The sequence below is a fragment of the Petromyzon marinus genome, chromosome 28 (genome assembly GCF_048934315.1).
Source record: "Petromyzon marinus isolate PM22_M1 ecotype Great Lakes invasive population chromosome 28, UKy_Petmar_22M1.pri1.0, whole genome shotgun sequence".
Taxonomy (NCBI): domain Eukaryota; kingdom Metazoa; phylum Chordata; class Hyperoartia; order Petromyzontiformes; family Petromyzontidae; genus Petromyzon; species Petromyzon marinus.
Genome location: NC_133694.1, coordinates 11,473,518 through 11,501,038, shown reverse-complemented (window position 1 = coordinate 11,501,038; position 27,521 = coordinate 11,473,518). Strand labels below are relative to the sequence as shown.

At 47.5% G+C, this 27,521-nt stretch overlaps 1 protein-coding gene across 1 annotated transcript; it reads left to right on the top strand.

The window, feature by feature from the left end:
• The first annotated feature begins 227 nt into the window (after window positions 1-227).
• On the top strand, window positions 228-27,521 carry LOC116947025 (uncharacterized). The gene is made up of 3 exons (XM_032962386.2): window positions 228-416; window positions 14,603-14,795; window positions 15,315-27,521. Exons 2-3 carry the CDS (start codon window positions 14,667-14,669, stop codon window positions 17,646-17,648), a joined length of 2,463 nt encoding a protein of 820 aa, XP_032818277.2. The 5' UTR covers window positions 228-416; window positions 14,603-14,666; the 3' UTR covers window positions 17,649-27,521.

Genomic DNA, 27,521 nt, shown 5'->3' with positions numbered 1-27,521 from the left:
TGTGTGCCGTGCCGGCCTTCATAGACGCTACGCCAACAACAACACTTGCCATCAACGGTCCGATAAGGCGAAGACGACGACGGGGATCTATCATCTTTGTCTTTGGCGTGACCTTGACCCAGATTCTAACGAAGGGGTGCTTCAGGACCCGCGCTACCCCCACCCACCCACCCCACCCACCCCCACCGCCGCTGTTCGCCGCCGCTGTTCGCCGCGGTCCCCAGATTTCGGCGCCAAATTCCAGAAACTGTAAAATCGAATCGCGGGCAAAGAGCGGCAAAAAAAAAGAAACCCCGGGGCCCCCCCATCAAAGGCAGCGGCCGCAGCACTCCCGGCTCTTCCCCAGCCGCCAGGCAGGGGCCCCCCACGCCTCACTCGAGGCTCTGAGGGCCCCCCCCCTCCCGCCTCATTTCCAGGTAAGTTGAGTGAGCGTCGCGTGTGGGGGGGGGGGTGGAGAGGCTGGCTGATGCCGCAGCTGGATTGGGGGGGGTTAAGAGTTGGTCAGTTCCCTGATGATGATGATGTTTGGTGGGGTTAAGAGCAAGACGTTTTGGATTATGTAAGTTGGTTATTAATTGTTGTAATATAGACCGTGGTGTTGTGTGTGGGGGGGGGTTGTCCTCGGGCCCCCCTTGAGCCATCAACAAACCCCGTGCGAGACCGACCCCCGCCTTGTGTCAAGTTCACGGGCACAGTTTCGCTCGGGCTTTATACGCGCGCTGCAGTCTATAACTGCACGGAGTATTATACTGTTATCTAAGTTGCATAGTTGTTACGGTTATTAACAAACAAAGACACACACACACGAAAAAAGACACCCGCCCGTTAAAATGTTATTCAAAGTTGCTAACAAAAAATCTCTAGCAAAAGGACGTTTTGCACTATTGGAATGATGTATGCAATTGTCGGGTATGATGTATAACAAGCAAAAACATTAGTTGTGGTTTATTTGATAGTCCCAGACACGTCGACGAATATTTGTATACATTGATGCACGATGGATGTGTGTCATGGTTGCAAGAATATAGACTTTGCTTTGGTCTATATGTTCTATAATAAGCTAAAACAAAAAGAGTTGCTTGCCTTCAACGAGCTGCTCAAGAGCCGCTGGGATAATCGCAATGACCAGCGGCGAACGCAAATTACGTTTGTAAAGTGCGAGCGTGTAAGAATATATATTATTGTTCTCCTCCTAGAGTCGCTTATACAATCGTTGAATGTTGGTAACTTAAGCAGCGCATCCACAATTCGAACGTTTGATTAACGAGCAAAAAGGAAGCACTTTCAAAATGTCGAGGTTGCACCCGCAATTTGGTTGGTGATAGTTCAAGACTCAAGTTCATCTCTCTCATTACAGACTTAACAATTCACACACGAAACTTAGCTGAAGCTAACCGTAGGGGTTTAAACCCTCCAAAAAATGTGCTACTTCTGACGGTCAGTAATTAACAACAAAATACAACCGACGCAATCATTTAAATCTTGCTCGCCGAATTAATAAAGTTACGGCCCACACCAAATCTAAAATAACTCAACCTTGTGTGGGACCGTAAAGCTATCCCGTTCAAAAAGTCGGCCTCCAGCCAGCTTGCTCGCCCACTGGCCAAGTGCTTAATGTTTGCCAGTCCGGGTTTTCCAGCGAGCCAAGGGGGTGCGGGATGACATTTGCATTGAGTTGGGCTTGGCGAGGCCTCCTTATCATTCAGCAGTGGATTGATCACGGCGGTCGATTGAAGTCGCCAATTCTTTCGTCTTAACACTGCGAGGACGCGAACGGGGGAAAAAAAACAAAAAATCCAGTACCGGATCTAACACGTGGCTGGAATGGAGTTGTGCATTTTTGTTAAAATCGACGTGTTAATTAACTGTTCGTGTAAATCACGTTAAATATAAAAAATGACTTTCGGACACATTCAATATACTACAGTATATGATAACTGTTTTTATATCAATGAGTTTTCCCAGGTCGTCTTTGCCAAAGTATAAACGACGAATATTCTCAACGCCGCAGAGATCGATAGCGGGGAAGTACACTTATTCGATAGGCTGACGCGTTCAGTCGCAATGATTATAAAGTTGAATTGCCCAGTATGTAAATCCAGTTAAGTTGTACCGCGAGGAGCGGTGGCGCAGGGGTTAGCGCGCTGAGCTATGAACCCGGTCGTCTGAGTTTAATTAACATGAAGTGGCGGGAGATGCCAGACCCGGATTCTGGGAGATTGTCACCTATCACCGGACCCGTACGTTCGAACCCCCGGCGTGGTGAAGTAATTGTGAAACAACTCACATTTTTTACCGAACTTATTTACCGAAACGACGCACCTCCGATTATCACGGTTGGCTACGTACGGTGAGAAAGAAGTTCCAACTTACATGCCTTCGTCCAGCAGTAGACTGTTACAAGGGTCGATACGCATTACTGTATTTACTGTGATTTACACACGCTGACTACAGACCGCTATTAAGAAAAAGTAAGTTTTAATGTAGAAATCGCAACGCACTATTATATTAACTTGTATCCACAAATACTGTACTGTAATCCCAAGATTGTTTCCTTGCATAATTCTCGCAAGCGATCATTTGCAAGTACTGTTGCTACTTACTGAGTGCTATATTTGTTAAATTAAGAAGTGCATTTAGAATTACATTGGCAGTCTAAACAGGCTACAATACCCCCCCCCCCTGTATTAAACACGCGCACGTTGTGTTTCTTCCATTAACCTTGCGTTACATTATTCCCATCAGATGACTGATCCAGAGAGACGCGATTTCAGTCTAAATGAATCGTTTAAAATCTTTAATCGATAAGCGCATACGGGGTTAGTGTGTGCTCCAATTACACAGTGCTCTGTTCACGCTTGCGCCACACGTGGTGTTGAGTGCAGAGCATTTGAAATGTAGGCACAACACAATAATAATAAGTATGGTCAAATACACGGGGTGTATTTAAATACACGGGGTGTATTTAAAGACACGGGGTGTATTTGACCATACTTCACCACGGTGGTGAAGGGGGGGGGGGGGTGTTCCAGTCGGAACTGTTCAGATATCACTCGCCACTGATGATGAGCCGTGGTCCAGGAGTCAAACATAGGTGGCCGAGTTAATTTGGCGGTGTGCGGGCCCATTGCACCACAGCACCTCCCCCAAACACCATGTATCCAGTGCAGTTATAGAATTGGCACATTAAATGCCGTATATCGAGCAAGTATACAGAGAAAGTATATCTACACTCAAAACGCGTGTATAATTTGTATACACAGCTGAATAAATACGCATGTAGTACGTGCACACATCACCTTTCCGCACTAAAAAATATCATGAGCGTTGTTAAATCTTGATTTAAAGCTTTCGTGACTGCAGGGATTCATATTCTTGGTTCTTTCGGCAAAGTCACGTACAAGGGGAACAATAAAATAATAAAAAATATAAAACAATAAAATTCTCACGACGTTTCGACTGCAACACAAGCAATCATCATCATGTGTTTCGACTGCAACACAAGCAATCATCAAGTGTGACACCTGATGATGATGTCTTGTGTTGCAGTCGAAACGTCGTGAGAATTTTGTTTTATATTTTTATTATTTTATTGTTTCCCTTCTACGTGACTTTACCGAAAGAACCAAGAATATGAGCGTCGTTATGAATATAGCAATGGATATTTTATTTATATTCTTTCAAACTACTTGAATAATTATTTGAGTTACATATAATGTTGTGTCGAACTAGGAACAATAGCGTGAAGGGAGGGTCGTTGACTGTCAAATCGGCAGTTCACCAGCATTGATTACAAGAATTCCAACTGCTGATGAGACCACAACATTTTGAAACCGGTCCAGAGTTGTGCTTGTTTTGACCCAATACTTCTGAAATCATGCGCTCCCAGAAAACTCCGTGTGGCTGGTGGTTTGTGAAATAAATGTATTAATTTCATATTTCCTTTGCATGTAGAGAGACGCGTACGTTAAGAGAAACATCGTCTGCGGTACAAATCCACGACCCTGTTTGCGAAGTTGAACCCGCATTTGGTAAATGCTGCAAAGTGATATTCGAATTCATTCAGGTATACAAATAAAAAAGCTGTCACAGGTAACATCTCAACCCAGCAATAAGTAGTCTGCAATTTGAAAACAGAACTTCTTCTGCGGTTTAAATTCAACTCGATGTTTGTTAAACAGAAAACCCGGGTCGCCACTAAACCCGGCTTAGCTTCGGTGGCAACGGCCCGCAGTTATTGTTGGGGTCGAGAGAAGCCCAGCCAGCAGCCAGCCAGGAAACTCAAGGCATATATTATTTTGTAATATCATGATAGGCTATATTGCACCTCTTGTATATGCATGCACAAATGCACAGTGAACTGTGCAGAGAGGGTAGCAGTGGGTGGTTGAATTTGTGAATAACTGAATTTGTGCATAAATGAATGGCTGTTGCCTTCTAAAAAAAATCATATAGCAATTACGGTACATCTTGTGCGAATATACATCGAGATGATTCACATTACATTTGTCAAACCGCTCTCGACGAAGACCTTCCTTCCCACGCACGCCTTGCTCGGTCATTGATGTTGTTTCAGCATACTTCACCACGCTGGTCGGTGCGGGTCGTTTAAGTGGGCTGCGATGCCACAGGACCTGGTTCTGGTATCATTCATCACGTACGCGAGCCGTGGCCTGGAATCAAACGGAGGTCGCCAGGTTGAGCGTGTTGACCACATCGCCACTGCTCCCCCGTACCGTCGGACACTTTTTAATCATACCGCGCCTCCCATGCAGTACATCTGGAGGCGCCCTGTGGCAGTCCGGCTAAATGGCGGGGGGGGGGGTGACCCGGCAGCTGTCCCTGTGTGGCAAAATGTGAATACAGCACCGGCCTGCAAGTGGGCATTGGTCTGCCAGTAGTGGGGTCAATGTTGCTCTGTGGCCGTTCCCAAATGATCTACTGCTGGACGATGATGTGAGCGCTCGGTTGCGTATGATGGTAGACACTTGGCCACGCACTGTTAGAAGACAGGTCAGGTGGTGGGCGACCTCGCGGTGGACGTTATTTAAAAGCCTCCTCCTAGTCCACACCGTGCACACAGGCACGGTGCACGAGTAGCACGTAGACGCGTGTTTACGTATGTACGTTGAACTTCTTTCGCACCGTACCTAGCCAACCGTGCCAGTTGCAGGTAGACGCAAGCAAGTGGTGACGGTAACTGGGCGTTGAGTGCGGGAGACCCGGTTGACGGGGGCTATTTCAACAGCTTAAACCTCCGGGTTAACGAGACCGAGGTGACGACTTAACTCAGCAACTAAGGCTTATTGTTAAAGACCCCTCGGCAGTCAAAGCCTCGCTTAGTGGAAGCCGCTTAACCCACAGTCTGGAACCGCCGGCCGTCCGTGCTGTCGACTCCTTGTTCTGTTCATGTCCAGGTTCAAGTCCTTATCCCTGAATCACCTCTGCCTATGACTTGACCGCCTCTGTCTCTCTCCGCAGTAGTCCCCTCTCACTGGTTTCTGCAAAGCTTATTGGAGAAGCGGTCGCAGTGAGTCGCTCCACGAATCCGCCGCGTTGAATCGCAATTTCAGGATGGCAGAAAATTAATCCGGAAAAAACGTCGACGCGACCGATTCCACGAAAGGGTTCTCTGTGAGCTCGTGTTAAACGCGTTTGTTCGTTCCCTTCATTCGCTCGGGGGAGCCCCTCGGTAGACTACGAAGTGCCTTTTTGAAAGGAGATCTGCGTGTGTGTACAGTGGCAAGACGAATTGAAAACAATATCGTCGCAATATTTTCAAATAATTCAAACGGAAACCACTTACCAAACAGTTCATTTATCCGACAGTTTGTATAGGCCGCCCCAAATGGGAGGTAGCTTATATTCTAAAGCTTTATTTTTGGTACCTAAAACGTGTTTGATTAATAAATGTTACTTCGCCAAACGATGGAGATTAATGGTCAAATCTGCGTCGATGAGTGTCGGCGGAATCGTTGGCGCTAAACCCGGTGCATTTGGCATGGGGGGGGAGATTACCGTCTGCAATAGTAAACCCACTTAGGGTGCAGCTGTTTACCCTAAGTCGTATTCAAGTAACTACCGTGCCTGTCGTAGCCGTGTTATGAAACGGCAACGTTTAAAACGAAACGATGTTGCGTTTTAAACCGCGGGTTTGCATGGACAGTCCAAACAGTCAATTAAAATGTGCACCAGAGTTGTACTCAACCCGTTCGTCTTCCACGCCAGAGTTCTCACCGATGTAAAAGGTTAGCGGCAGCTACTACTGTCGAGTGTGCAGGCGGTACAACTGCAGCGTTAACCGCACGTGTCGCAGGGGCCCCAGGCGTGAGACTAACGAAGCAGTGTGTGGGGGGGTGGGCGTAGGGGTGGGGGGCTCGTTGAATTACTTGCACCAGGGGCCCGTGCCCACAGCACGCTACACCACTGGGGCTTAGCCGTGTGCTGCGAGCTTGCGTGCGTGCGTGAGCCACCACCACGTGTTTGACTAAGCGAGTTCACCCCCTCCTCCTCCCATCCCGTTTCAAGGTTAACCGAGCCCACGCTGCTGCTGCTGCTTGTTGCTATCAAGAGCTCGTATCTGCAGGGCGCGCTATGCCGCCGCACACGTGGGCAACGTGTTCCGCTCGCCCAGCGTTATTATGGCGATGAACGGCTCGCCCCCCCTGTGCCCTGGTCTCCCCCTCACACACACACGTGCACTAAAAAGTGCGCGCGCGTGTGTTGTGTGGGGAGCGGTAGTGTAGCGGTTAGCGCTACGCTGCGCTACGAAATTGGCGACCCGAGTTTCGATTTCCGATCACGGCCAACACCGGTGACGATTATCTGAACCGGTCCTGCCCCTCCCCCAGGTCGACTCAGCCTCATATGAGTACCTGGTGCGTAACAGGTCCCTGCAGGGTGGGCTGGTAGGAACATTGGAATTTTTCACTTCGTTAAAGTATTGAGAGGGGACGGACGGACGGACTGACACATTAATCTATTGCAGGCTGGTACACTCAGTTTACAACTTCGTTCCTACCAGTAAAAATATCGCCACTAGGGAGACAAAGGCGGCTGGGCGTGGTGCTTGCCACCCCAACCCCCTCGTGTGCCGTACCGGCCTTCGTAGGTGCTCTTTCACAGCTCTTGCCCCAACAGTCTGTTAAGGCTATACGGGGGATCTTTGTGTGTGTGTGAGCGTCTCGGGGTTAGTCGATGAGAATTGGGGGCTCTCTTACGCTCACCGGAATGAATCTAAATTTTTGATTGCGTAAAAGGAGCGATTATTTTTGTTTCATGCCTGGATGTATTTATTTCCCTCGTGTATTTGTTTGCACTTGAAAACGGTGTACACGATACGGCGGAACACACGGGAAACAGTGCACGCGTAGCAATATACGGTCCTAATATGAGTACAAACTATAAAGACGTGAAAGTACAGGCGAGACAAAACAGGGCTGACACTACAAAGAAGGCAAAACAGGATTTACTAGTTCCGTGTATCAGTAATTTTCCTCCGAGCTGCAAATTCGTGTGTATTTATGGGAGTGGTAGTGGAGCGGTGAGCGCGCTGCGCTACGAACCCGGTGACCCGCTCACGGCCAACACTAGTGACAATTATCTGAACCGGTCATGGGCCTCCCCTAGGTCGACTCAGACTCAAATGAGTACCTGGTGCGGTGTGTAAACATCGTCACCGCGGAGACAAAGGCGGCCGGGCGTGGTGCTGGCCACCTACCCCCTCGTGTGCCGTGCCGGCCTTCATAGGTGCTCGCTAACAGCACCTACTCCTCCAGTCTGTTAAGACCATACGGGTGATCTTTGTGTATACCTTGTGTAATGCATAAACTATGTAAACATGTTTATTATTTCGGGCGAGCAGGGTTAATCATTACCCAGGATAATCAGCCCACGGATAAAATCAATGGGAGAGCTGACTAGGAGGGCACATTGCAAAGCGTTACAATAGTTTGGCGCACACTGAGCCAAACTCCCACTGGGTGGCAGAACTGGCATACACAATCGCGCACAACCACGATTCGGATGCACTTGTGTGTGACTACCCCTCTTCATAGGCGAATGAAGAGAGGTAGTCATTGTCTCTGAGGTGTTTCCAGCGTGCCATATTTTGTCATGGCTCATGGCAGACGTAAAAAAAAATTAGAATCCCGTGAATTGGAGAACAATCCAAAATCTCGGTTACAATAGCCAGGTGATCAGCTTCGCCGACGTCATTAAGGCCACCACACCCTGCCCATCAATTCCTTACTTTTGCGTCACGTGAGACCATCATCTCACTACCCCTTGAAATCATGTTTCATTCATGGGCAGCAGAAACTTAGATAATAAAACACGTAGGCTTTTGCGACCAATGTTATTGATAATTACGTTTTTGTTGGGGTTTGATCGCGTCAATATAAATGTGTCGTTAACCAACCACCACCTGACAAAATGTTTTTTAAACCTTACCAATTGGCTCTGGTGGCGGCTTAACAGCAAATTTTATATTTACGTGATCTAACCCAACACAACCTTTATTATGAAGAAACTTAGATTTTAACTCTGGCTTTCAGCAGTGTCAGTTTAGGGCTCTGGCATGGTTTGAGTCTTATTACTGCCCCCATCGCCATTCATTGGCAGGAGACTGTGGTCCTGAAAATGTTTGTGGGAGGATCAGGTGTGGCAGTCGCAGACTCCAAGATTCAGTTTTTTACTCATCCTAAAGAGCCTTGGAACCATATTTGACCATAATATGTCGTTTGATCACCACGTGCAAAGTATAGTCAGGTCTTGCAATTTTCATATCAGGGCTCTACGAGACATTTGACCACTATTGAGTCGTGGCATGCCGCGTAGTATTTACAAGACTCGATTATTACAACTCACTACTCTACGGAACGTCTGGCAAAAATGTTACCAAGCTGCAGCGCGTACAACATTTTTTGGCACGTGTCGTGACGGGTACGGCAAGATCCGACCATGTCCGTCCAGTGCTCACCGAGCTGCATTGGCTTCTGGTTGCCGAACGAACACATTATGAGGTCACAGTCATTACACACAAATTCCTTGCCACAAATATACAACGCTCCCTTGCTGATCTCATCAAGGAGCATAAACCATCACGCAAACTCCGGTCATCCTCGCAGCGGCTCTTGGCTAACCATCGAACAAAGACGGTTACTGCATCACGCGCTTTCAGGTGCGCTTCTGCAGCAGTCTAGAACGCTCTTCCTTCTGACATTAGGAAGCCACTGAAGCTATGACCTTTTACATCTAGATTGAAAGCTAATTTCTTTTTAACTAATTTTTGAGTTTAGGTTCTTGTCCTTCCCCTGCACCTCCGATTAGCACGGTTGGCTACGTACGGTGCGAAAAAAAATTCAACATACATACATACAAAGGCTTTCATGTTTAAAACAGCGATTTTCTTAGAAAGTGGCATTTGTTAATTGTGACAAAGGTAAGGTATTTAATTCAGTCTATCAGCCTATATCAACCTCGTTCTAATATACATGACCTTGGCTGGAGAAATTACATCTTAACACAACCAAAGTTAAATGACTCAATTCTGTGACATTGAGTCCCATGACAGGGTAGTGCAGGAGCTGGCAATCTGCGGCTTCGGAGCCGCATGAGGCTCTTTAAGGACCGATTCGTGACATAATTTCCTAATGACCACCACCGTCTCGAATTCACAAGCATTGCGGCTCTTGAAACATTGAGTTTTTTTACCGAATTCGAAAAAAATGTCTTGTTATTTTGATTGCCGACCCCTAGGGCAGTCAGTCACTAGGTACTCGCAGCATCACCAAAGGCAGATGGGCCTCCAGTAGTGACAATGGGAAATAGAGTGGCCATCGCAAAGCACTTCAGCCAACAACCACCACACAATTACATGGACTCCTTTAAAAATTCCCCATGATGGCTTGGAAGTTGCCCGGATTAAGAAGGTCTCTGCAGACCGCTCAGGTACCATGGTGGCTGTGATAATTTGGATACTTGTAAGAGCAGAACTTGGGTACCATGGTGGCTGTGATAATTGGGATACTTGTAAGAGCAGAACTTGGGTACCATGGTGGCTGTGATAATTGGGATACTTGTAAGAGCAGAACTTGGGTACCATGGTGGCTGTGATAATTGGGATACTTGTAAGAGCAGAACTTGGGTACCATGGTGGCTGTGATAATTTGGATACTTGTAAGAGCAGAACTTGGGTACCATGGTGGCTGTGATAATTGGGATACTTGTAAGAGCAGAACTTGGGTACCATGGTGGCTGTGATAATTGGGATACTTGTAAGAGCAGAACTTGGGTACCATGGTGGCTGTGATAATTGGGATACTTGTAAGAGCAGAACTTGGGTACCATGGTGGCTGTGATAATTGGGATACTTGTAAGAGCAGAACTTGGGTACCATGGTGGCTGTGATAATTGGGATACTTGTAAGAGCAGAACTTGGGTACCATGGTGGCTGTGATAATTGGGATACTTGTAAGAGCAGAACTTGGGTACCATGGTGGCTGTGATAATTGGGATACTTGTAAGAGCAGAACTTGGGTACCATGGTGGCTGTGATAATTGGGATACTTGTAAGAGCAGAACTTGGGTACCATGGTGGCTGTGATAATTGGGATACTTGTAAGAGCAGAACTTGGGTACCACGGTGGCTGTGATAATTGGGATACTTGTAAGAGCAGAACTTGGGTACCACGGTGGCTGTGATAATTGGGATACTTGTAAGAGCAGAACTTGGGTACCATGGTGGCTGTGATAATTGGGATACTTGTAAGAGCAGAACTTGGGAGGTAAGTTGCCAGCTCTGCAACAGTTGAGGGATCTGGAAGAAGGAAGCAATGGCGTGGCAGAGTGGCATCAAGAGCATTATCCATCGTGGTTTCTTGAACATGAACCTTCCGTATGAGAAAGCTGGGCAGCCCAAAACAAGCACAGGTCTCTCGTAAGGGCTCTTAATGCAAGAGTAGACCATTGAGTGCTGGCGTCATCGGCAAATGAATGCCCCGCTCACTTTAAGCTAATAATGTATATTCCTCGCCGTAATAAAACAAAATATGGCATTTGCAGCCCATTATAACCAGCTGCGTGCATCCAAACAGAGCCATGCTGTGTGGTAAATATTTATAATAAAACAAACTAGGCCTCCTTGTAAACAAGCTGCATGTGGCATAAAAGAGCAGCCACTGTGTAAAAATACAGCCCCTGTTAAAATAACAAAAACAGAGAGCCCTAATGAAAATACAGGTGCACAGGCTGCGGGTCCGGCAAGCCGCTTACACTCACGCAAATATCGTGTCGGCACTCGGTGGACAGAGAGAAAGTTGTGCGCCGTTATAGGCCGAGCGATTTTATAAGCGACGGTTTGTTTTAGCGGGAGAGAGAATTTAAAAATGCGTCGCAGCTTGGAGGAGTTTTAAAATCGCGTGCCCGTGTCACCCCACGTTCCCATCTCACCCTGAGTCCTCCCCGAATTTCGTCTGCGCGGGCGTGCGGCAGTGCTGCGGGGGGTTGTGGCTCGGACCTACTGATAAGGGGGTTAACGGGAAGCGTATCTCTGCTCGCGACTCGCACGGACAGCGTGCCGGACAGTGATAACCGTTCCCACTCGCGGGAAAGAGAAACAGAAAATGCAGCGTGCATTTAAATAAAAACGTGAAAAAAGCCCACGCGGTGCTGTGGTTAGAGCTCGTGACCCACAATCAAATGATTGCAAGTTCAGATCGTGTTTGGCTATGGACTCCAGGTTTCAAAAAAATTGTACCGCTTTGTGGGAGGTCAATATTGGTTATATTCACTGGAGGGACTGACCCCCACTGTAGGAATACTAAATGTCCACTCTTGGCTTAAAGCTACCATGGGTGATGAGCACCACCAAAACTTTGACTTATTTAATATAAAGCATGCAAGCTAAACACATCTGCTTAACAATATGAGCATATTTGAAGGTAAATCGGTAATTGAAAGTTCCACAGTATAGAGCACAATACAATTTGGATTAATGTAGCATCTAATTTCAGCCGCATCTGAAGATCCAGTAACATTTTTAGGGAAAATACTATATACCTTGTCAAAATAGTGTTCTTTATTGAGGACACAGCCTCATTGAATCCCAATTGTCTTTATAGTGGGTCCTGTCCTAGTTTGTTTGGCCATTTTATAATTGACAACTCAGTTACATGTGGGAGGACACCAGGGTGCCCAAAGAAGCATACACAGGAAAAAAACTGACTAGGATAGCGACAGATGCAGAGACAAAGATCCCCTATGTAGACTTAACATGCTTTTGGGGCAAGTGCTCTTAGCGAGCACCTATGAAAGCCAGCACGGCACACGAGGGGGTGGGTGGCTAGCACCACACCCGGCCGCCTTTGTCTTTGCAGTATCAATGTTTACACACCATACCAGGTACTCATTTGAGGCTGAGTCGACTTAGGGGAAGCAAATTCATGAACAGACGCACCAACAGACAAAACGCCTATGGCCTGCCAATTAAATAACATTTATACACATTTTTCAATTAATGGATTGATTGTAACTTTAACTAGAACACAATCATTAAACATTAAAGTGAATTTGATAAATGCTGTGCAATCTTCATGTCTTGGTTTTAATGTTTATTTTATTGCTTGTGGTGTGGGCATTATTTTACTTGCTGTAATTTCACGCTTGCATGAATGCGTGCACCATGAGAGCTGTGAAGCAAAACAATAAACGTCGCACGGTATTTGTTTAAATTACATGAATTCATGCTCTAATTATTACGTTAAGCATAACGCTACGATGTTTATTTATTGCACATTAGCTTAAAAACAGCAAAACAAAGACCCCCCGTTTAGCCCACATTGGAGACTACACGAGAGGTATTTTATCAATGTGCCGATTTTATCAACGGCTAAGAGTAACTGAATCTTTTGATTTAAACCCATTGAACCCTGACTGGTTGAAATGGTCTTGGGTTAAACCGAACCATACCCGAAAGTCAACCAGTTCGATTCCCTGACAGAGACTGGTCCTTACCGAATTTCCATCACTGGATTAAGAACACCAAGATAGATGAGCATCATCGCACATTTGTTTGAAGATGCTTTCGCTTTATTTTATCCTAAGTGAGATGGATACATCTGTTTGCCTCTCATTGAATACGTCCAGAATTCAATGGTTACATTTGTTTCAAAATATATTGTGGTTTACAAAATGCACAGCTCAACAATTATGCTGAATACAACTGCACGTACATGCATACATGCATGCATGCATAGCATCACAGGGATATAAAATCAATATTAGGTGTCACGTTCCATACTGCTGTTAATTTGTTGCTTATACCTCTGGCTGTAGGCCCTGGCAACGCATTGACACCGAGTTCATTGGCAATTATTGCCCAAGTAAAATGTTGGTCTTGGAGAGGCCTGCATTGAAAATTGTTCACAAATATCACGGGGAAATGTGCAGGCAGGTTTCAGCCAGTCAGTAATGTGAATTCATGTTTAGGATTACTTTAAAACGACAATTTAAGTCATCAAACGACCCCCATGACCTGGATGGCACTGGGAGGACCTCATCCAGCAGTGGATTTTACTAAGGCTGTTCACGTCTGCATGTCAATGCGTCGACAGCCTGCCAGGTTAACCCACTCATTAATTAAATTATTGAAAGGAAACCCAGTTTTGTTATTGGTTTAATGTCATTTTAGTTAATGGAACCCCCCCCCCCCCCCAAATATGCTGAACACTTTTAATTAAAAAAAAATTCTCAAAATTGTGATCATTGTTCATTACATTGGACACGAAGCCTCCGCCAGCTGCTAACCCTCTTGACTGCCAAGCTATACGCTTTACCCGGTGTTCCTGCCGCCCACCACCAGGTTGCCACACGAGATAGATGGCGTCCCATGGGGAAGACTGAACGCACCGAGAGTTTTGGTGCCCGTGGGCACTGGCGGCTGAAATTTGCCGCGAATAATCACGGTCCACCGCAGTGGACGGTGCTGAAGACTATGATTTTGTTAGCGGTCAGGGAGAATGTGAACGCGAATGCATTTTGTGAAATCTTGGAAAATGGCAAATTAAAAAAAAACGCTTCATGTCAGTCACTTCCTGTATTGGGGGGTTGGCGGATCACGCAAATGTTCTTAAACCTCCATTCCCGTGGGCGTCGTGCATCGCCCTTGCTTGCCAGAAGAAGGCAGTGCAGAGAGTGGACTCATCTCGATCTGTTTTCATTTTCATGGGGATACAGTGTCACTCCCTCGGACATGTCGGTTTTCTCCAGGTACTCCGGTTTCCTCCTACGTGTGTAAACACTCAAATAAGCTAATCATATCTTAAATAAAAACCCAAATCAGGATCCCTTTTTAAAAAGAGTACTTGGATTCAGCGTGCCTTTCATGGACAAATAAGTAATGATTGTTATTATTTCCTTAACAAAAATTGCCCCACCCTGTTGCATGACATTTCCACAAATCAATGTTTGAGTGGCACACCTCTCCTGTGAATTTCACTGAAGGTTATGGTGACAAAATCGTAGCATTTAGACTCGCTGCTCGAGAGGGTTTATCAGGCATGCGGGTGGGGGCATCTCTCGTCTTCCTTTGTGATGAGAGCAGCCTCGCTTCTGCTGCCGCCCCACGGTCTCCACGGTGCGCGCGGACGGACAGACGCACGGGCCCAATGGCAGCCCCACCGTCCGGCGCCACGACCTGTGCCCTGCACGATGAGCAGAGCGGCCAGGACTGCGTGGACGGCGTCCAGCTGGGATACCTGGTGATCAAAGACGTGCAGATGTTCGCCCTCTCACAGGTAGGTGCCTGCAGAGCCTGTTTAGATGAGGGGCGGGGGAATTGTGTCCGTACCGAGGGCCCAATAAGACCTTCCACTGCCTTGCTTCTGTCACTGAGCACAGCGATGCAATTAAAAGTGTTGTTAGGTCAAACATATTCCCCTCTCGTGCCTGATTAGTGTCGCTAAGATGCTTGCAGTGATGATTTAATTAAATTTGCAGGCTCTTTCGAAGCGGTAGTCCTTAGGTGACCACATGCCGGATTCGACCAATGGGTTGTAGGTTCCGCAATCAATCTTTATTTTACGTGCCAATATAATCTTGTAGGTGCGTAGGAACTATTTTGAAGTTGGGGGGAAGTTACTCGCAACAGTGGGGGGCTCATGTGGAGTAGCCAAGAGGGCCTGTGAACATTATTGAGGGACACACAGCACATGGCTGTCCATAAGTTGCCACCCCACGCTCTGTCCCCCATGAACGCGGCCACCCAATTGAAATGAGCAGAGCAAGGGATGCTGACCAGGATGTCCCCCTCACAGGTATTCACGGACCTGCTGCAGAACATCCCGCGCACGACTGTGCACAAGCGCATGGACCACCTGCACGTGCAGAAGCACCAGTGCGACCTGGAAGAGCTGCGCAAGCTCAAGGCCATGAAGTCCATCGCATTCCATTCGGCCAAGTGCACGCTTATCTCGCGCTCCGACATGCTCGCACTCTACACGTCCTGCAAGCTCGAGCCTGTGCTCAAGACCAAGAAGAGGCGCAGGAAGATGGTGCCCCAGCCGCAGGCGCCTAACGCCAGCGCTCCCGCGCCACACAAGGCCACCGCCGTCCCCGGACCCACCGACGCCAAGAAGAGGAAACTGGCCGGGATGGAGTCGCAGCAGCTTTTAAACGGCAGTGGAGGTGGTAGCAGTGGGGGAGACTGCGGGACGTTTGAGGCATACGGCTCTGATGTAATTTTTCCGGGAAGTAACGGCTGTGGTGGTGGTGGTGGTGGTGGCGTGCATTTGGACCCCACACTGTTAGAGGCATCGGAACGGCGCGGGGTCCATGAGGTGCCAAGGGGCGGCATCAAGGGAGACCACAGCACAGACGGACGTCAGGCGGGGATGGCCTGTTGGAGCAGCGTGTCCAAGGAGGTGACTGGTCAACCGTGGGCCTACGAGCGGCTGTTCCTGAAGAAGAACGTGTACGCTGGCAGCGGCGGCACAAAACAAGTCAGCCATACCGGGAGAGCGACAGGAATTGGCAGCGGCGGTGGCAGCGGTGGTGGGGCCGCTATGTCCACCTACAAACAGGCGACGCTGCCGAATCAGCCATTCTTGGAGAGGCACTCGCTCAAGGGGTTTCAGAATGGCTACGTCAACGGGAAGGCGGCACTGGCGTACGACACGTGCGAGCGGGCCCACACAGGCTGTTGCGCCCCCACGTGCAGCTCCTCCTCCGCGGCCCGTGCCGCCGACGACCGGCCGGAAACAGTGATAGCAGCGGCAGCTGCGGGGCACGAGGCCACCGTGGACCCCTACGACTCCTGCTCCGACGACGACGAAGACGACGACAACGAAAGCCTGACGAGCCCGAACTCGGCCTGCAGCTCCGGCACGTCCGAGTCCGGCTCGGTGTCCAGCGTTTCAATGTCGCCGTCGCCGATGCCACCGCCGCCATCCGTGCCCAGCACGCCGATTGTGCTGAGAAAGCAGGATGAGAGCTGGACGCTGAAGCATTATACAAGCGGCACGCCGTCCAACAGGCTGACGCCGCAGTCCTCCACCGGCGTGGGCTTCTCGGCGTTCACCCGGTTGGGTGTTGGCAATGAAATGGCCGGCGGCGGCGGGAAAGTCTCTTCTGCCATGAAGGAGAAGGCGGGATTCGGTCACAGCAACATCAACGGGTATTCCGACCGCCCTGACGTGGTCAACAAGGGCAGTGCCGTCGGCTCTGAAAGCGCCACTTTTCAGCCAATAGTGACGTTTGAGGAGCAGCAGAAGGAGGTTCCGGAAGGGGTTTTTTTTGGAAATGCGAGGCAGCCCCCTGCCGCGCCTGTCGCCGCTGCTGCCGCTGTTACCGAAGCTTCGCTCAGACACCTCTCTAAAGACAGAGCGCGACGAGACGCACGTCCCTCGGTGAGCCGTCGGAAGGTGAAGAGGAGGCAGAGCGACAAGAGAGCTCACGGTGAGAATTCAGACCGGCGACGAGCCAGGAGCTCCAGTTACGCGAGGAGGAGAATAAGAAGAGATACAGTCGGGGCCAGCACCAGCTCAACCATCAACATCGGCGGCGGAGTCACTGTCGAAAGGTCGGCCAGGGGCCGACCACCTCTGGCACGATCGGCCAAGCAGGGTGAGCTGCCCCAGCATTGCCCATCACCGGCGCAGATGGCCTCGGGGCAACGGCCGCCTGTACAGCCACGCCGTAGGGCGACCGCCCCGAGGAGGAGAAGGAGGTCTGAGCGCGACAGGAAGACTCTGCGGGCAAGCGTGGCCGCGCAGAGGAGACGGGGGACGGCGGCGCCAGCAACGGGAGTCGGCGCCGGCACGCGCCGGTCGACGGACGCCGACGTTCCGACGGCACCGCTAGGAGTGAGGGGCGCCGCCCATAAGCATCCGGGTGGCGCCGCTGCCGGAGCGGCCGCGGCCGCCGCCGCCGCCGCCTCTTCCTCCTCCTCCGGCCTGCGTTCCTTCAGCTTCCTATCCAACTTCCCACCTCCGCCGTCGCTCGTGCTGGGCGACGACGGGGACCTGAGTCCCGCGTACTCGGTCAGCGCCGGCCGCTTTGGCGTGCCGCCGCAGAAGCCGGTGGCGCCCTGGGGCTGGCAGGTGGGGATCCTGCTGCCGCCGAGCCACAAGTTCCGTCGCTTCGTTCCGTGACGGCGTTTGGTTTTTCCCCACGTAGCCGTGTCTGCATGGGCCGCTCTTTTACCATCTCTGTTGTACCACCATGCGGCTTTTTCTTGTTGCTGACGGCTCGCATTCCTCGCTTTCTCAAAAAGTGCTTCAAGAAACGAGGATGGGTTGAGGTATTGGTGGGCTCTGGGTTCTCTCTCCTTACAACCATGGGAACATTTTTGGGTGCCCTTGATGTAAACGATCACAGATGGCAGTTCTGACAATTTTGGTGGCGTATACTTTAAACCATCAGTATGATGTGATACAAAGATTGTATCAAATTTTGTGTCACATTAACAAAAGTTGTCTCCCTGCTGAAATGAGCAATGGGGCATGAAGCTAATCCCTATCGCCAGCCCTAAGCCAGCAGTGGGAATTCCACATTCTCATGGTGGCAGCTTTTCTCTCCATAGAATGCCCACTGTTGACCTACCAAAAAGTGGTACTTATTTTAAATGCCTTGGAAAGACAATGTGCCGAGTCGACCCCTGACTTGGATTTCAAATTGTGTCTTTATAGTCTTTGCCGAGACCCCTAAGGGTTTTTGAAAGTCCGCTTGTCGCCTCTGATATTTGGAGCAACTAATTCTCTCATTCCTCAACAGAGTTGTTACAAAGTGTCCCTTTAAAGTTGTATTGGTCTTTTAGTGGGCCAAAGATTCGATAGGAAAAAAAAATGTCCCACTAAAATCTGTACTTCGAGTCGATCGGTCTTCTCTGAATGATGTGCTAATTTTTTTTTGTACTTGTGATCATGTAACTTAAAATGCGCGTGCGCTCTCCTGCGCGTGGCGGTGACGAAGTAGTCGACAGAACCGTCCACGTTTAGCGACGGACACCCCGTTAGGCACGACGTCGCATCTGCGCGTAATTCACCTGAAGCGGGTTTGCATATCTAGGGGACACGAGCATCATTAGGAGAAGGGGGGGGGGGGTGGTCCATATGTTTCAAGCTTGACGACTGCACAAAAGCAACAGTGTTAAATGCGCCGCAGCTGTAAAGGGTCCAAAGTACTCGAGTCTGACGTGATAGAGTTAGGATGAGGCACTCTTCTTGTGGTGTCACATACACTAAACAGTATGTGCATATACATGTGTGTATTATACTGTGGGCATGCATATACAATGTGTTTATGTATGTGTGTGTGTATGTGTGTGTGCATTGTATATACTATACTGTATATATGAATATGCTGTATATGTATATTCCAGTAAGAGGAACTCAGCTTTTATTCGTTGATTACCAACGCTCACGGTCGTGAGTGTGCGAGTTGAATCCCCAGCCAGGGTTGACCCGACCCCATCATCATCATCACCAACTCCTCTCCAGGGTCGATAAAATATCTAAATAAGCACCGCTTGCAACAACGAATGGGAAGTCAAAAGTGGTTGTTCTCTGTTAAACTGAACTCTGTCATGGGAATGTGGAATTTCTACCACACGCTTAGCACCAACACTGCAGACACTTTGAGCTACGGTAATGAATATGCAGTTGTCTTCCGTCTGTTTCGGATGCGTGTGTAGTGTACATAATACTGTAGTGTAGAGTCATGTGTGGATCTAAATTTTTTTACCCGCGACCTGACCTGAGTCGTGACTTCCTGACCCGGCCCCCGAACCGCAAGCCGTAAAGACGACTTCGTTCCGACCCCGAAAACAAGCTGGTACCCAAACCGATGCAGGACTCTACTGTAGTGTACTGTATTAGAGTATAGAATATAACGTTTTATGTACTTACGTATGTTGAACTTCTTTCGCACCGTACGCAGCCAAACACGCTCATCGGAGGTGCGGGGGAAAGGACAACAGACTAAACACAAAAAGCGGTTCTAATGAAATACATTTTCAATTTAGATTGAAAAGTGCATAGCTCCAGTGGCTTCCTAATGTTGGAAGAGCGTTCCAGATGTTTGCAGAAGCGCATCTGAAAGCGCACGATGCGGTGACCGTCTTTGTTCGATGGTTAGCCAAAAAATGTAAGCAGTATACAAACTGCAAAAGCACCCATTTAATATACTGTGTTGTATACTGTTCTGTATGTTACATATATACACTTACATTCTGCATTTACAAGTATTTTCCTTTGACCAAATCACCAGGAAGACTCCCTGATCTTGTCAGATGTTGGAACATAAGCAAGGTTTGAGCCTGGATAGTGTTTGGATGGGTCATCACCATTCAAAGCAGGTTTTTTTTTAATTGGCCACATCAGCCCCCTCCTTCACCAACCCGCACTAGCCAGCTTGGTGAACTATGACTCAAAATAACTCGTGGATCATGTGACATGACATGAGGAGGCCCTCATCCACCAATAGACTAACAAAAGGGCATGTGTCACGGCTGACAGTCCCCTAATTCTCGGTTAAGAAGTAGTGTGTTGGATTGCGTTGGCCACTAACACAACAATCACGGCGATGTGCTTATGCTGGGGGGACAATTACATTACGTGTTCGGTGGAGCCCTGTACATGGTTTGAACTCGCGTATCCTGAGGTTATGAGCCTTCCGCTCTACCGAGTGAGTGAGCTGTCTCGGCTGTTGTATATAAGTATGTAAAGTAAGTGTGCATATTACTACACATTCTATACTGTTTGTATATTTATAGTTTACGTTAATATACTTTACGCTGAATATACTTGTAATGTGTAGTATATACATGCATCATATACTGTATATTGCAAACAGTTTAAGATGTCCCCCTGCTCAAATGGGCAGTGATGTGGCGCTGATCTCCATTGGTGTCTTGAGCCAATGGTGAAAATTCCACATTCTCAGTCTCGCTGTAGGATGACTGCTGTTGACTTCCCACAAAGTAGTATTATTTAATCGACCCCAAAGGCATAATGAGATGGGTCAACCTCTGACCAGGATTTGAACTCGCAACTATCCGATTATGAGTTGATTGCTCTGACCACTGTAACCACCTGGCCAGATTATCTCGTAAGTAATTGTTCGATCACCATCTCTACTACTATAGATATGCATGATGTCACATCTGTAGCCTTAAATTTCTTCCAATATTATAAATCCATGGTCAAGTTTTTGATTGACGCATGTACTGAGGTTTGCATATACTACAATGCCAATATACAATAGGCTACTGACAGCAGTCCCCTGGTCAAAAACACAGACTGGCTTCGGTGGGATCGGTGCATAACAAGTGTTTCAAAGTTATCGGCAGTGTTATACTATTTCTCCATGCTACAGCCACAGCTAGTAGTGAAGTGTTGCAAAGCGCAAGGTCAGAATTATGGACGGGGCATTGGTGCTGGCAATCCCTGCCCACCTGCCTGTGTGAGTGCTCAGAGAGGGCCTTGATTATTCGACCCCAGTGTTGAGATTCCCCAGCCCAAGCTCCGGCTTTCCACGTCTACCAATCTTATCCATCGACGTGTTTATTATTATTATTGCTAAAGTACACTGTGATGCGTACAGCTGAGAAAAGTTCATAACCGATATTGCTATCTGACACCAGTAATAATAGTGGTGCGCTGGTTTTTTATCCCTGGGATTTTTTTAATATGGACAGCATAATCAAGGTATTTTTTTAAGTCAGTGTCTCCCTGCTCAAATGAACAATGGGACAGAGGTTGTATCTGTTTGATGCCTGGAGCCAGTGGTGGAAATTCCACATTTTTATGGTGGGGGCCAGTGTCTCAATGCAGCCACTGTTGACTTCCCACAAAGTGGTCCTCGTTCATTATCACACTGCTAATCGCGGCATTAGACCCAAGTGGTGGCAATCACTTAGTCTGATTTGACCACAAGATCACCCCATGCGATATGAACCCACAGACTCAACACCAGCCATCTCCAATGGAAAAAATCCAATGAGCTCGACAAGCCGTTAATATCGGGGGCTGGAGATAGTCACGATAAGGAGACGACACGTGGGTTGAAAGGAATAAGCAAGAATAAAATTGAAAAAAATAAGGATATGTTTTACCCTTCCTGCCAATAAAACAGGACGCGTTTAAGATGTTGGATGCTGATTGGTCTACACCAGAGACAGCCTTCTTTAGGGCCTAGTCTCATCAGTGTTTTGTTGCATGCTCACCACGAGTACGTGTGGTTAATGCAGACATGATTCATTTGGTGTTTGGACATCTTAACACCCGTTTTATTGCCAGAAAGGGTAAAAACCTATTCCTATTTTTTCATACTTTGATACTGACAAACAAGGTCCCAAGAATAAGATATTAAAACAAATGTTTACTCCAAAAGCCAATTAAGACATGTTCTTTGCATTGTGTGATCGGGCCCATTGAGATGCCACGTCTTTTTTGTCTAAAATTGAAAGTGACGCTTCAAATGAGCAAAGCGCGGCACGCACATCGACTGCTGCTGTTGGAAATTCCACATTGCAGAGGCGGCGACTAGTGTTAGGCAGGCAGTGATGGCACGCCTATAATCCAGCACTGTGAAGGCGAGCGTTGGTGGATCACACAAATGTTGCTTCATTTCCGTGGGTGTCGAGGTGCCATCCCATGGCTTACCAACATGAGGCGGTGCATCAAAGTGCAGACTAAATATTATCTGTCCTTTTTGTGTGGGAAATCGTGTTGCAAGCTTGGGGTTTCTCCGGGTGCTCCGGTTTTCATCCTGTATGTATAAACACTTATTAATTGGCTGAAAACATCGTAATCTACAAAGGACTGCAGATCTTGGGCAATTGATGGCACTGGGTCACTACTTGAAAGATGCTTTATTAAACTAAATCACAATAATTTTATCCAAAGAATGGCCACTGTTATAACTTTACACAATAATAGTATTTATTTTATAGATACCCACAGGGATGATGGACTGAGATGACTCATGAGTGGGATATTGCGGAATACCCAGTGTCTTGCCATCGTCCCTTCGGTTGTGGATAAAATAAGTAGCACTACTTAAATGGTACTTTGTAATACGTATAGACAGCCTTACCGTCATGGGAACGTCGAATTTCCACCAACCGGCTAAAGGCCATTGGAGAAGAGCACCGACGCACGCTTGTATGCGCGTGGAGATGCTCTGACTTCCGGATTCTGCTTGGTTAACACAAAAAGCGGAGCCATGGCTCGATCACAATAGCCAGAGAGCGGGAAGCGCTGGCTTAAGGTGGTTGCCTCTCCTACCTCTTTTCCACTGCACAACCGAGCCACACCAGAGTCGTGCCAAGCCAGCCCGGCACATCTAAAGTTGTTTTTCTATTCCAAAAACCGAACCGTTGCTGCTGACGTCGCATGCAATAAACGAGCTGAGCAGGACGTAGATTATGCAGCGAAATTAACTGATGTCTGCCCCTACTTGGCCCCGAGCCAGATTAAATGTCTTGTAAGGCCAGCGTGCCACGGTTTGGTTCGGGCTCGGCATGGCAAATAGCCCAGTAGAAAAAAAAAACACCAATACTCGTGAGGGCCCCTTGCTGGCACAGCTCGGATGTGCCAATGGAGAAAGGTATCTTCGTGGTTAACTCTTGGCTCCAGAAACCAACTTTGGCTAAGTCGGCCCCTATACCAGCCCTAGTGATTATGATCCATCTCAAAGGTACACAATGAGTAAAACGCGCCGTCCTCGGAGGGGACGTTAAGCCAGCCATCCCGTCTGCTCCATCGCGGACGCAAAAGATCCCACAACGGTGGGAGCACGGGGGAGGGCCGCCCGTGTTCCTGCGCGTCGCGGTCGTCGTGTTAAAACAAAAAAAATTGCAAAGGAAAATGTTACTCGCGGGGCCCAAGCCATTGCTGCCAGATCAGAGGTTAAGCCTGGAGCTCACACCGTCGAACATTTAGCATTGGCAAAGTTTACACACGGGTTTACGTATCTGTGCTGGATACGTGCATGCATCATTACGGTAGCTGTCTTTAAAAAAAAAAGTCCAGATATATTTTGCTAAATCTATAACTTTTAGGCCATTTGTGTTGAGGATTTATTTCGAAAGATCTGGTAACAGTGGCCCAAGGCCTCCCGCTAGAGGGTGTGAGACAGGGCTTACTTGGCTGTTCGTGACCAAGTGATGTGCAGCCGAATGGAGTGACCCTGTATAAAGCTATTTAATGACTGATAAACACAAGTTGGCTTTCCCCACTCGTTGTACAGTGATACATGGGCACAGATAGCCGAGTGCTCTGCGTTTAGAACGGATGACGCTAAAATCTATGGAAACGTGAGGTTGTGTATTTTGTTTAGGATCGGTGGTGTTGGATAAACTTATTGGAGGCCAGAAGGCTGGCATATACGAGGCTGATGATTTTTTGGGTTAAAATTAAGTTTGATCTTTTTCGAGTGATGTAGCATCACCGCATCCGTGTTTCCTTCATGGCTTCCACCAGCCCTCTGGTCTCCATCAGGACAGGCAAGGGTGGCACCGGTGTCCCGTACCCAAACGTTCACCCGCTCTCGTGACGAAGCAACGGTTTATTTTTGTTGTCGACACGCGTTACATTGTTATTGGGGCGCGTGTCAACACGCTGTCGGAACGGGTGTGGATGACTCCGAAAACAGGGTCGAGAGTTTGATTAGGGACGGATTGAGGTCGGATTGCTTTGGGCCCCTGCTTCATTGAGTAGTGTATCCACACAAGAAACGTGTTACTTGAAATGAGCTTCTATGGGGGAAGTTGAGATGGTGGGGTTATTTTTTATTGAATCTAAATAGCTTATAGTATATGCGTGCGTGTGATTGTGTGTAGCAAAACCCGCTTTTAAACCTTAGGATGCACATTTACAAGTGGATTAATGGTTAGCGGAATTGACATGTAATCTGGAGTTAAACATTCTGTACGTTGTATATCAACAGTTACAGCAATTTATTTGCAATAGCTATGTTTTGGAATGAAGATTTAATATAGAACTTGTGATTTGCAATTTAAGCCACTTAAAGCTTCACATGTGTAGTCTCAACATTCATAAAACAAACAACAGTTCAGTACAATAACTACAGTATAATGCTTCACCGATAGTCAAATAATTATTTTAAACCTTCATAGTACGTGATTGTATTAATCAACTGCTTATGGAAAAAGCACAGAGACGTGAGTGCAGCAGAAAGCGCATTGTGTGGAGACGTAGAGGAGAGAGAAGCGTGAATGGGCCATTGCATAAAAACTGCAGCAGTGTTATCATAATGCACGTGTTTAGTAGCTACAAACTGATGAAACGAATTGAGCCCTTTGTGTGCAGTGTACAGCACTTATCTCCAATTCCTTGCGAGAATACTTGGAGAGGCCAATTGATGGATCGAGTATTATTTGTTCTCTTTGATGACACAATGTAATTGTTTACACAAGTCCTGGTTAAAGGCCAATTCCATTGTATTGTAAATAGAGTACAGTCGCCTTGACACCACAGCAAAGAGGCCTTGATCTGAGTGGCTTTGAATTCACTCACAGACTTAGGTGCGTGTGTGTGCACAATGGAGAGGGATACGGCCCCACTGTAGGGACACGGTGTTATTCGCATTTCTCTCATCACTCCTGCCCGGTGTAGATAAGAGTCCAGATAGCATACGTCCTATTTTTCATTTCATCAGCTGCCATCGATCCACTGCTGGTTGAAGGCCTCCCCAACCCATCACCGTCTTCCGTGATCCTACAATACAGAGGACTACAGCACCTGCACACGACCTGATTTTATCGACGTATGCTGAAGTTCTTTTGCACCGTACGTAGCCGAACGTTGCTAATCGGAGGTGAAAAATAGTGGACATCCTCTCTGGTGCGTTCCCTTCTTTTTTTGTCTCGACCACCGGGCCATCGTCCCTTCCCTGCAGCTCTGTTATCTCAACTTGGCTGGGGTGGCGAATGAAACGCGAAGCGGACAGTATTGTCTCCCTACACCCAGCTCGGGCCTCATCCATGACCGGATGATGCTGGGACTGACGGTGCTCTGCGTGTGAGCAAACATTTTCTCCTGACGGTGCATATCGCTTTGTGTTCAGAGGCGACAGCAGCGTGTGTTTTTTTATTGTTTCATTTATCCAAGTGTGGGCCACTCCACCAAGAGCCAAGAGTCAACGTCGCAGTGTCTCCCTCCTCCAGTGAACAGTGAGGCAGCACTCATCTGTTGGCGGCCTTGAACCAGCGGTGGAAATTCCATGTTCCTATGGCGGAGCCACTCTCTCCAGAGGACAACCACTGGTGACTTCCCAAGGTGGTACCCATTTTATCAACCCCAGAGGAATGATGGGTAAGTTGACCCCCGACTGGGATTTGAATTTGTGACCTTCTGATTCTGAGTCTTGGCGCACTAACCAGTGCCACTCGGCCTACAAATTAATTGATTACTTTTATTGAGGTGAGAGTCCATTGAGACAATGAGTAAAAGTGTGAATTAAATTACGTCGTCGCACTTACCTAGGAATGGGTGAGATTGCCCAGTGTGGCGGATCCAGACGGCTGTAGACGACCTTGGAAGAAAACTGCATTGTGCAAAGATACAGAAACCCCGTCTCCCCGCTATAAAGTTGGTGGCACGGACGACTTTTGATTCAATTAGCCCTTTTGTAAGGTTAATAAAGCTTTCATCTCATGCGCACGTTTGCACATGAGCGCATGGTGCACCATGTGCATGTCATCTAGGGATACCCACCGAGCATGGGGCCACTTTGCCAAGAACACGAGAATGCTGATGGTAAAAAAAACGGCTGCGTGCTCTCTCGCTGCAGTACAGATATTGTTTGACCTGTAAAACAAATGGGGACTGCAGGTTGTCAGTGGCCTCCAGTTGCAATACGCCTGACCACAAAAGACTATCACGTCTATTTAAAAGACCTCTCAATGAGCTAAGCATGTTGCATATCCCCAGGTAAAAGCACGAAACAAAACTGGCTTGTGTGGGCTACCAGTGAAATTGGCTTTAGTCCGAGGGTGGTCTTAAACAACCGTGAGGCTGTTGCCATGAGTCACTCTTATCTCTCCATAATAGGGGTTTTTGGAGTTAGATCGCATAAATATGTCGTTAAACCCACCACCACCCGACAGCCAATTAGTAAGGTTTGTCACGTGAACCCACAATGTTACGACTCGTTTATATTTACACGATCGAATCCAAAAGACCTATGGATAATATTGGTCAATTTCTATTTTCTTGTGTTGCACCGTGGGTTCCTTTAACCACTGCCTTCCACCTCGTGGGGCATTTGCATCCTGGTGTTCTGATGCCCTCACCTTATTTAAGGCAGCAGGAAGGTCACTGCCAGGTTGTGGTCACCGCCAGTTTATTGTTTCTTTTGAGTACAAGTATAGCGTCACGGTATGCACTTAAGTTCCTGGAGCTTAATAGAATTAGGAGAGCTGTGGAACGGTCAAATCAAGACACTGTGATCTTTTATTTTATCAGATGAAATTTAAAATATCGAAGAAAGAATGTGAGAGAAAGATGAACTTTTCTATTCCTGTTTTTTTAAAGCAAATCTTAGCTATTTATAGTCAGCACATCATAAACCTAGCTTGCAGCAGTTAACTTTGCTTTCACAGTCACATATATATCAGTCTCGCTTCGGATGTGTTTTTATTGTTTGATGCGCGATGGGCATTGTCAAGGAACTTGAAGCTTATTATTATTATTGTATGGATGTAACCGGTGGCACAGCTTTGCATTACATGTTTCAGAAAAGAGTCAAATGTATTTGCACAGGAGAGCTTTGTAGAGCTTTTTTTGCCAGCTTGTCCTTATTAAGCACACTTATGAGCTGTGTCTATGAAGGAATGTAGAACGGAGTGAGCACTTAACCTGCGGAGTGCGGCTACTTGTTGCTTGAAAAGGTACCTTTTTTGGCAAAAAAATGTTTAATGAAAAAATTACAAGTAAATGCTTCTGCAATTAAAAAAATGAAAAAATAAAGTGCAATGCAAAATGTTTGCAGTAATGTTA

Excerpts from the sequence above, each read along its gene's own strand:
- LOC116947025 (XM_032962386.2), top strand. The coding sequence starts at position 14,667 with ATGGCAGCCCCACCGTCCGGCGCCACGACCTGTGCCCTGCACGATGAG. Across the intron at positions 14,796-15,314 it reads AGATGTTCGCCCTCTCACAG|GTATTCACGGACCTGCTGCA; the intron begins GTAGGTGCCTGC and ends TCCCCCTCACAG.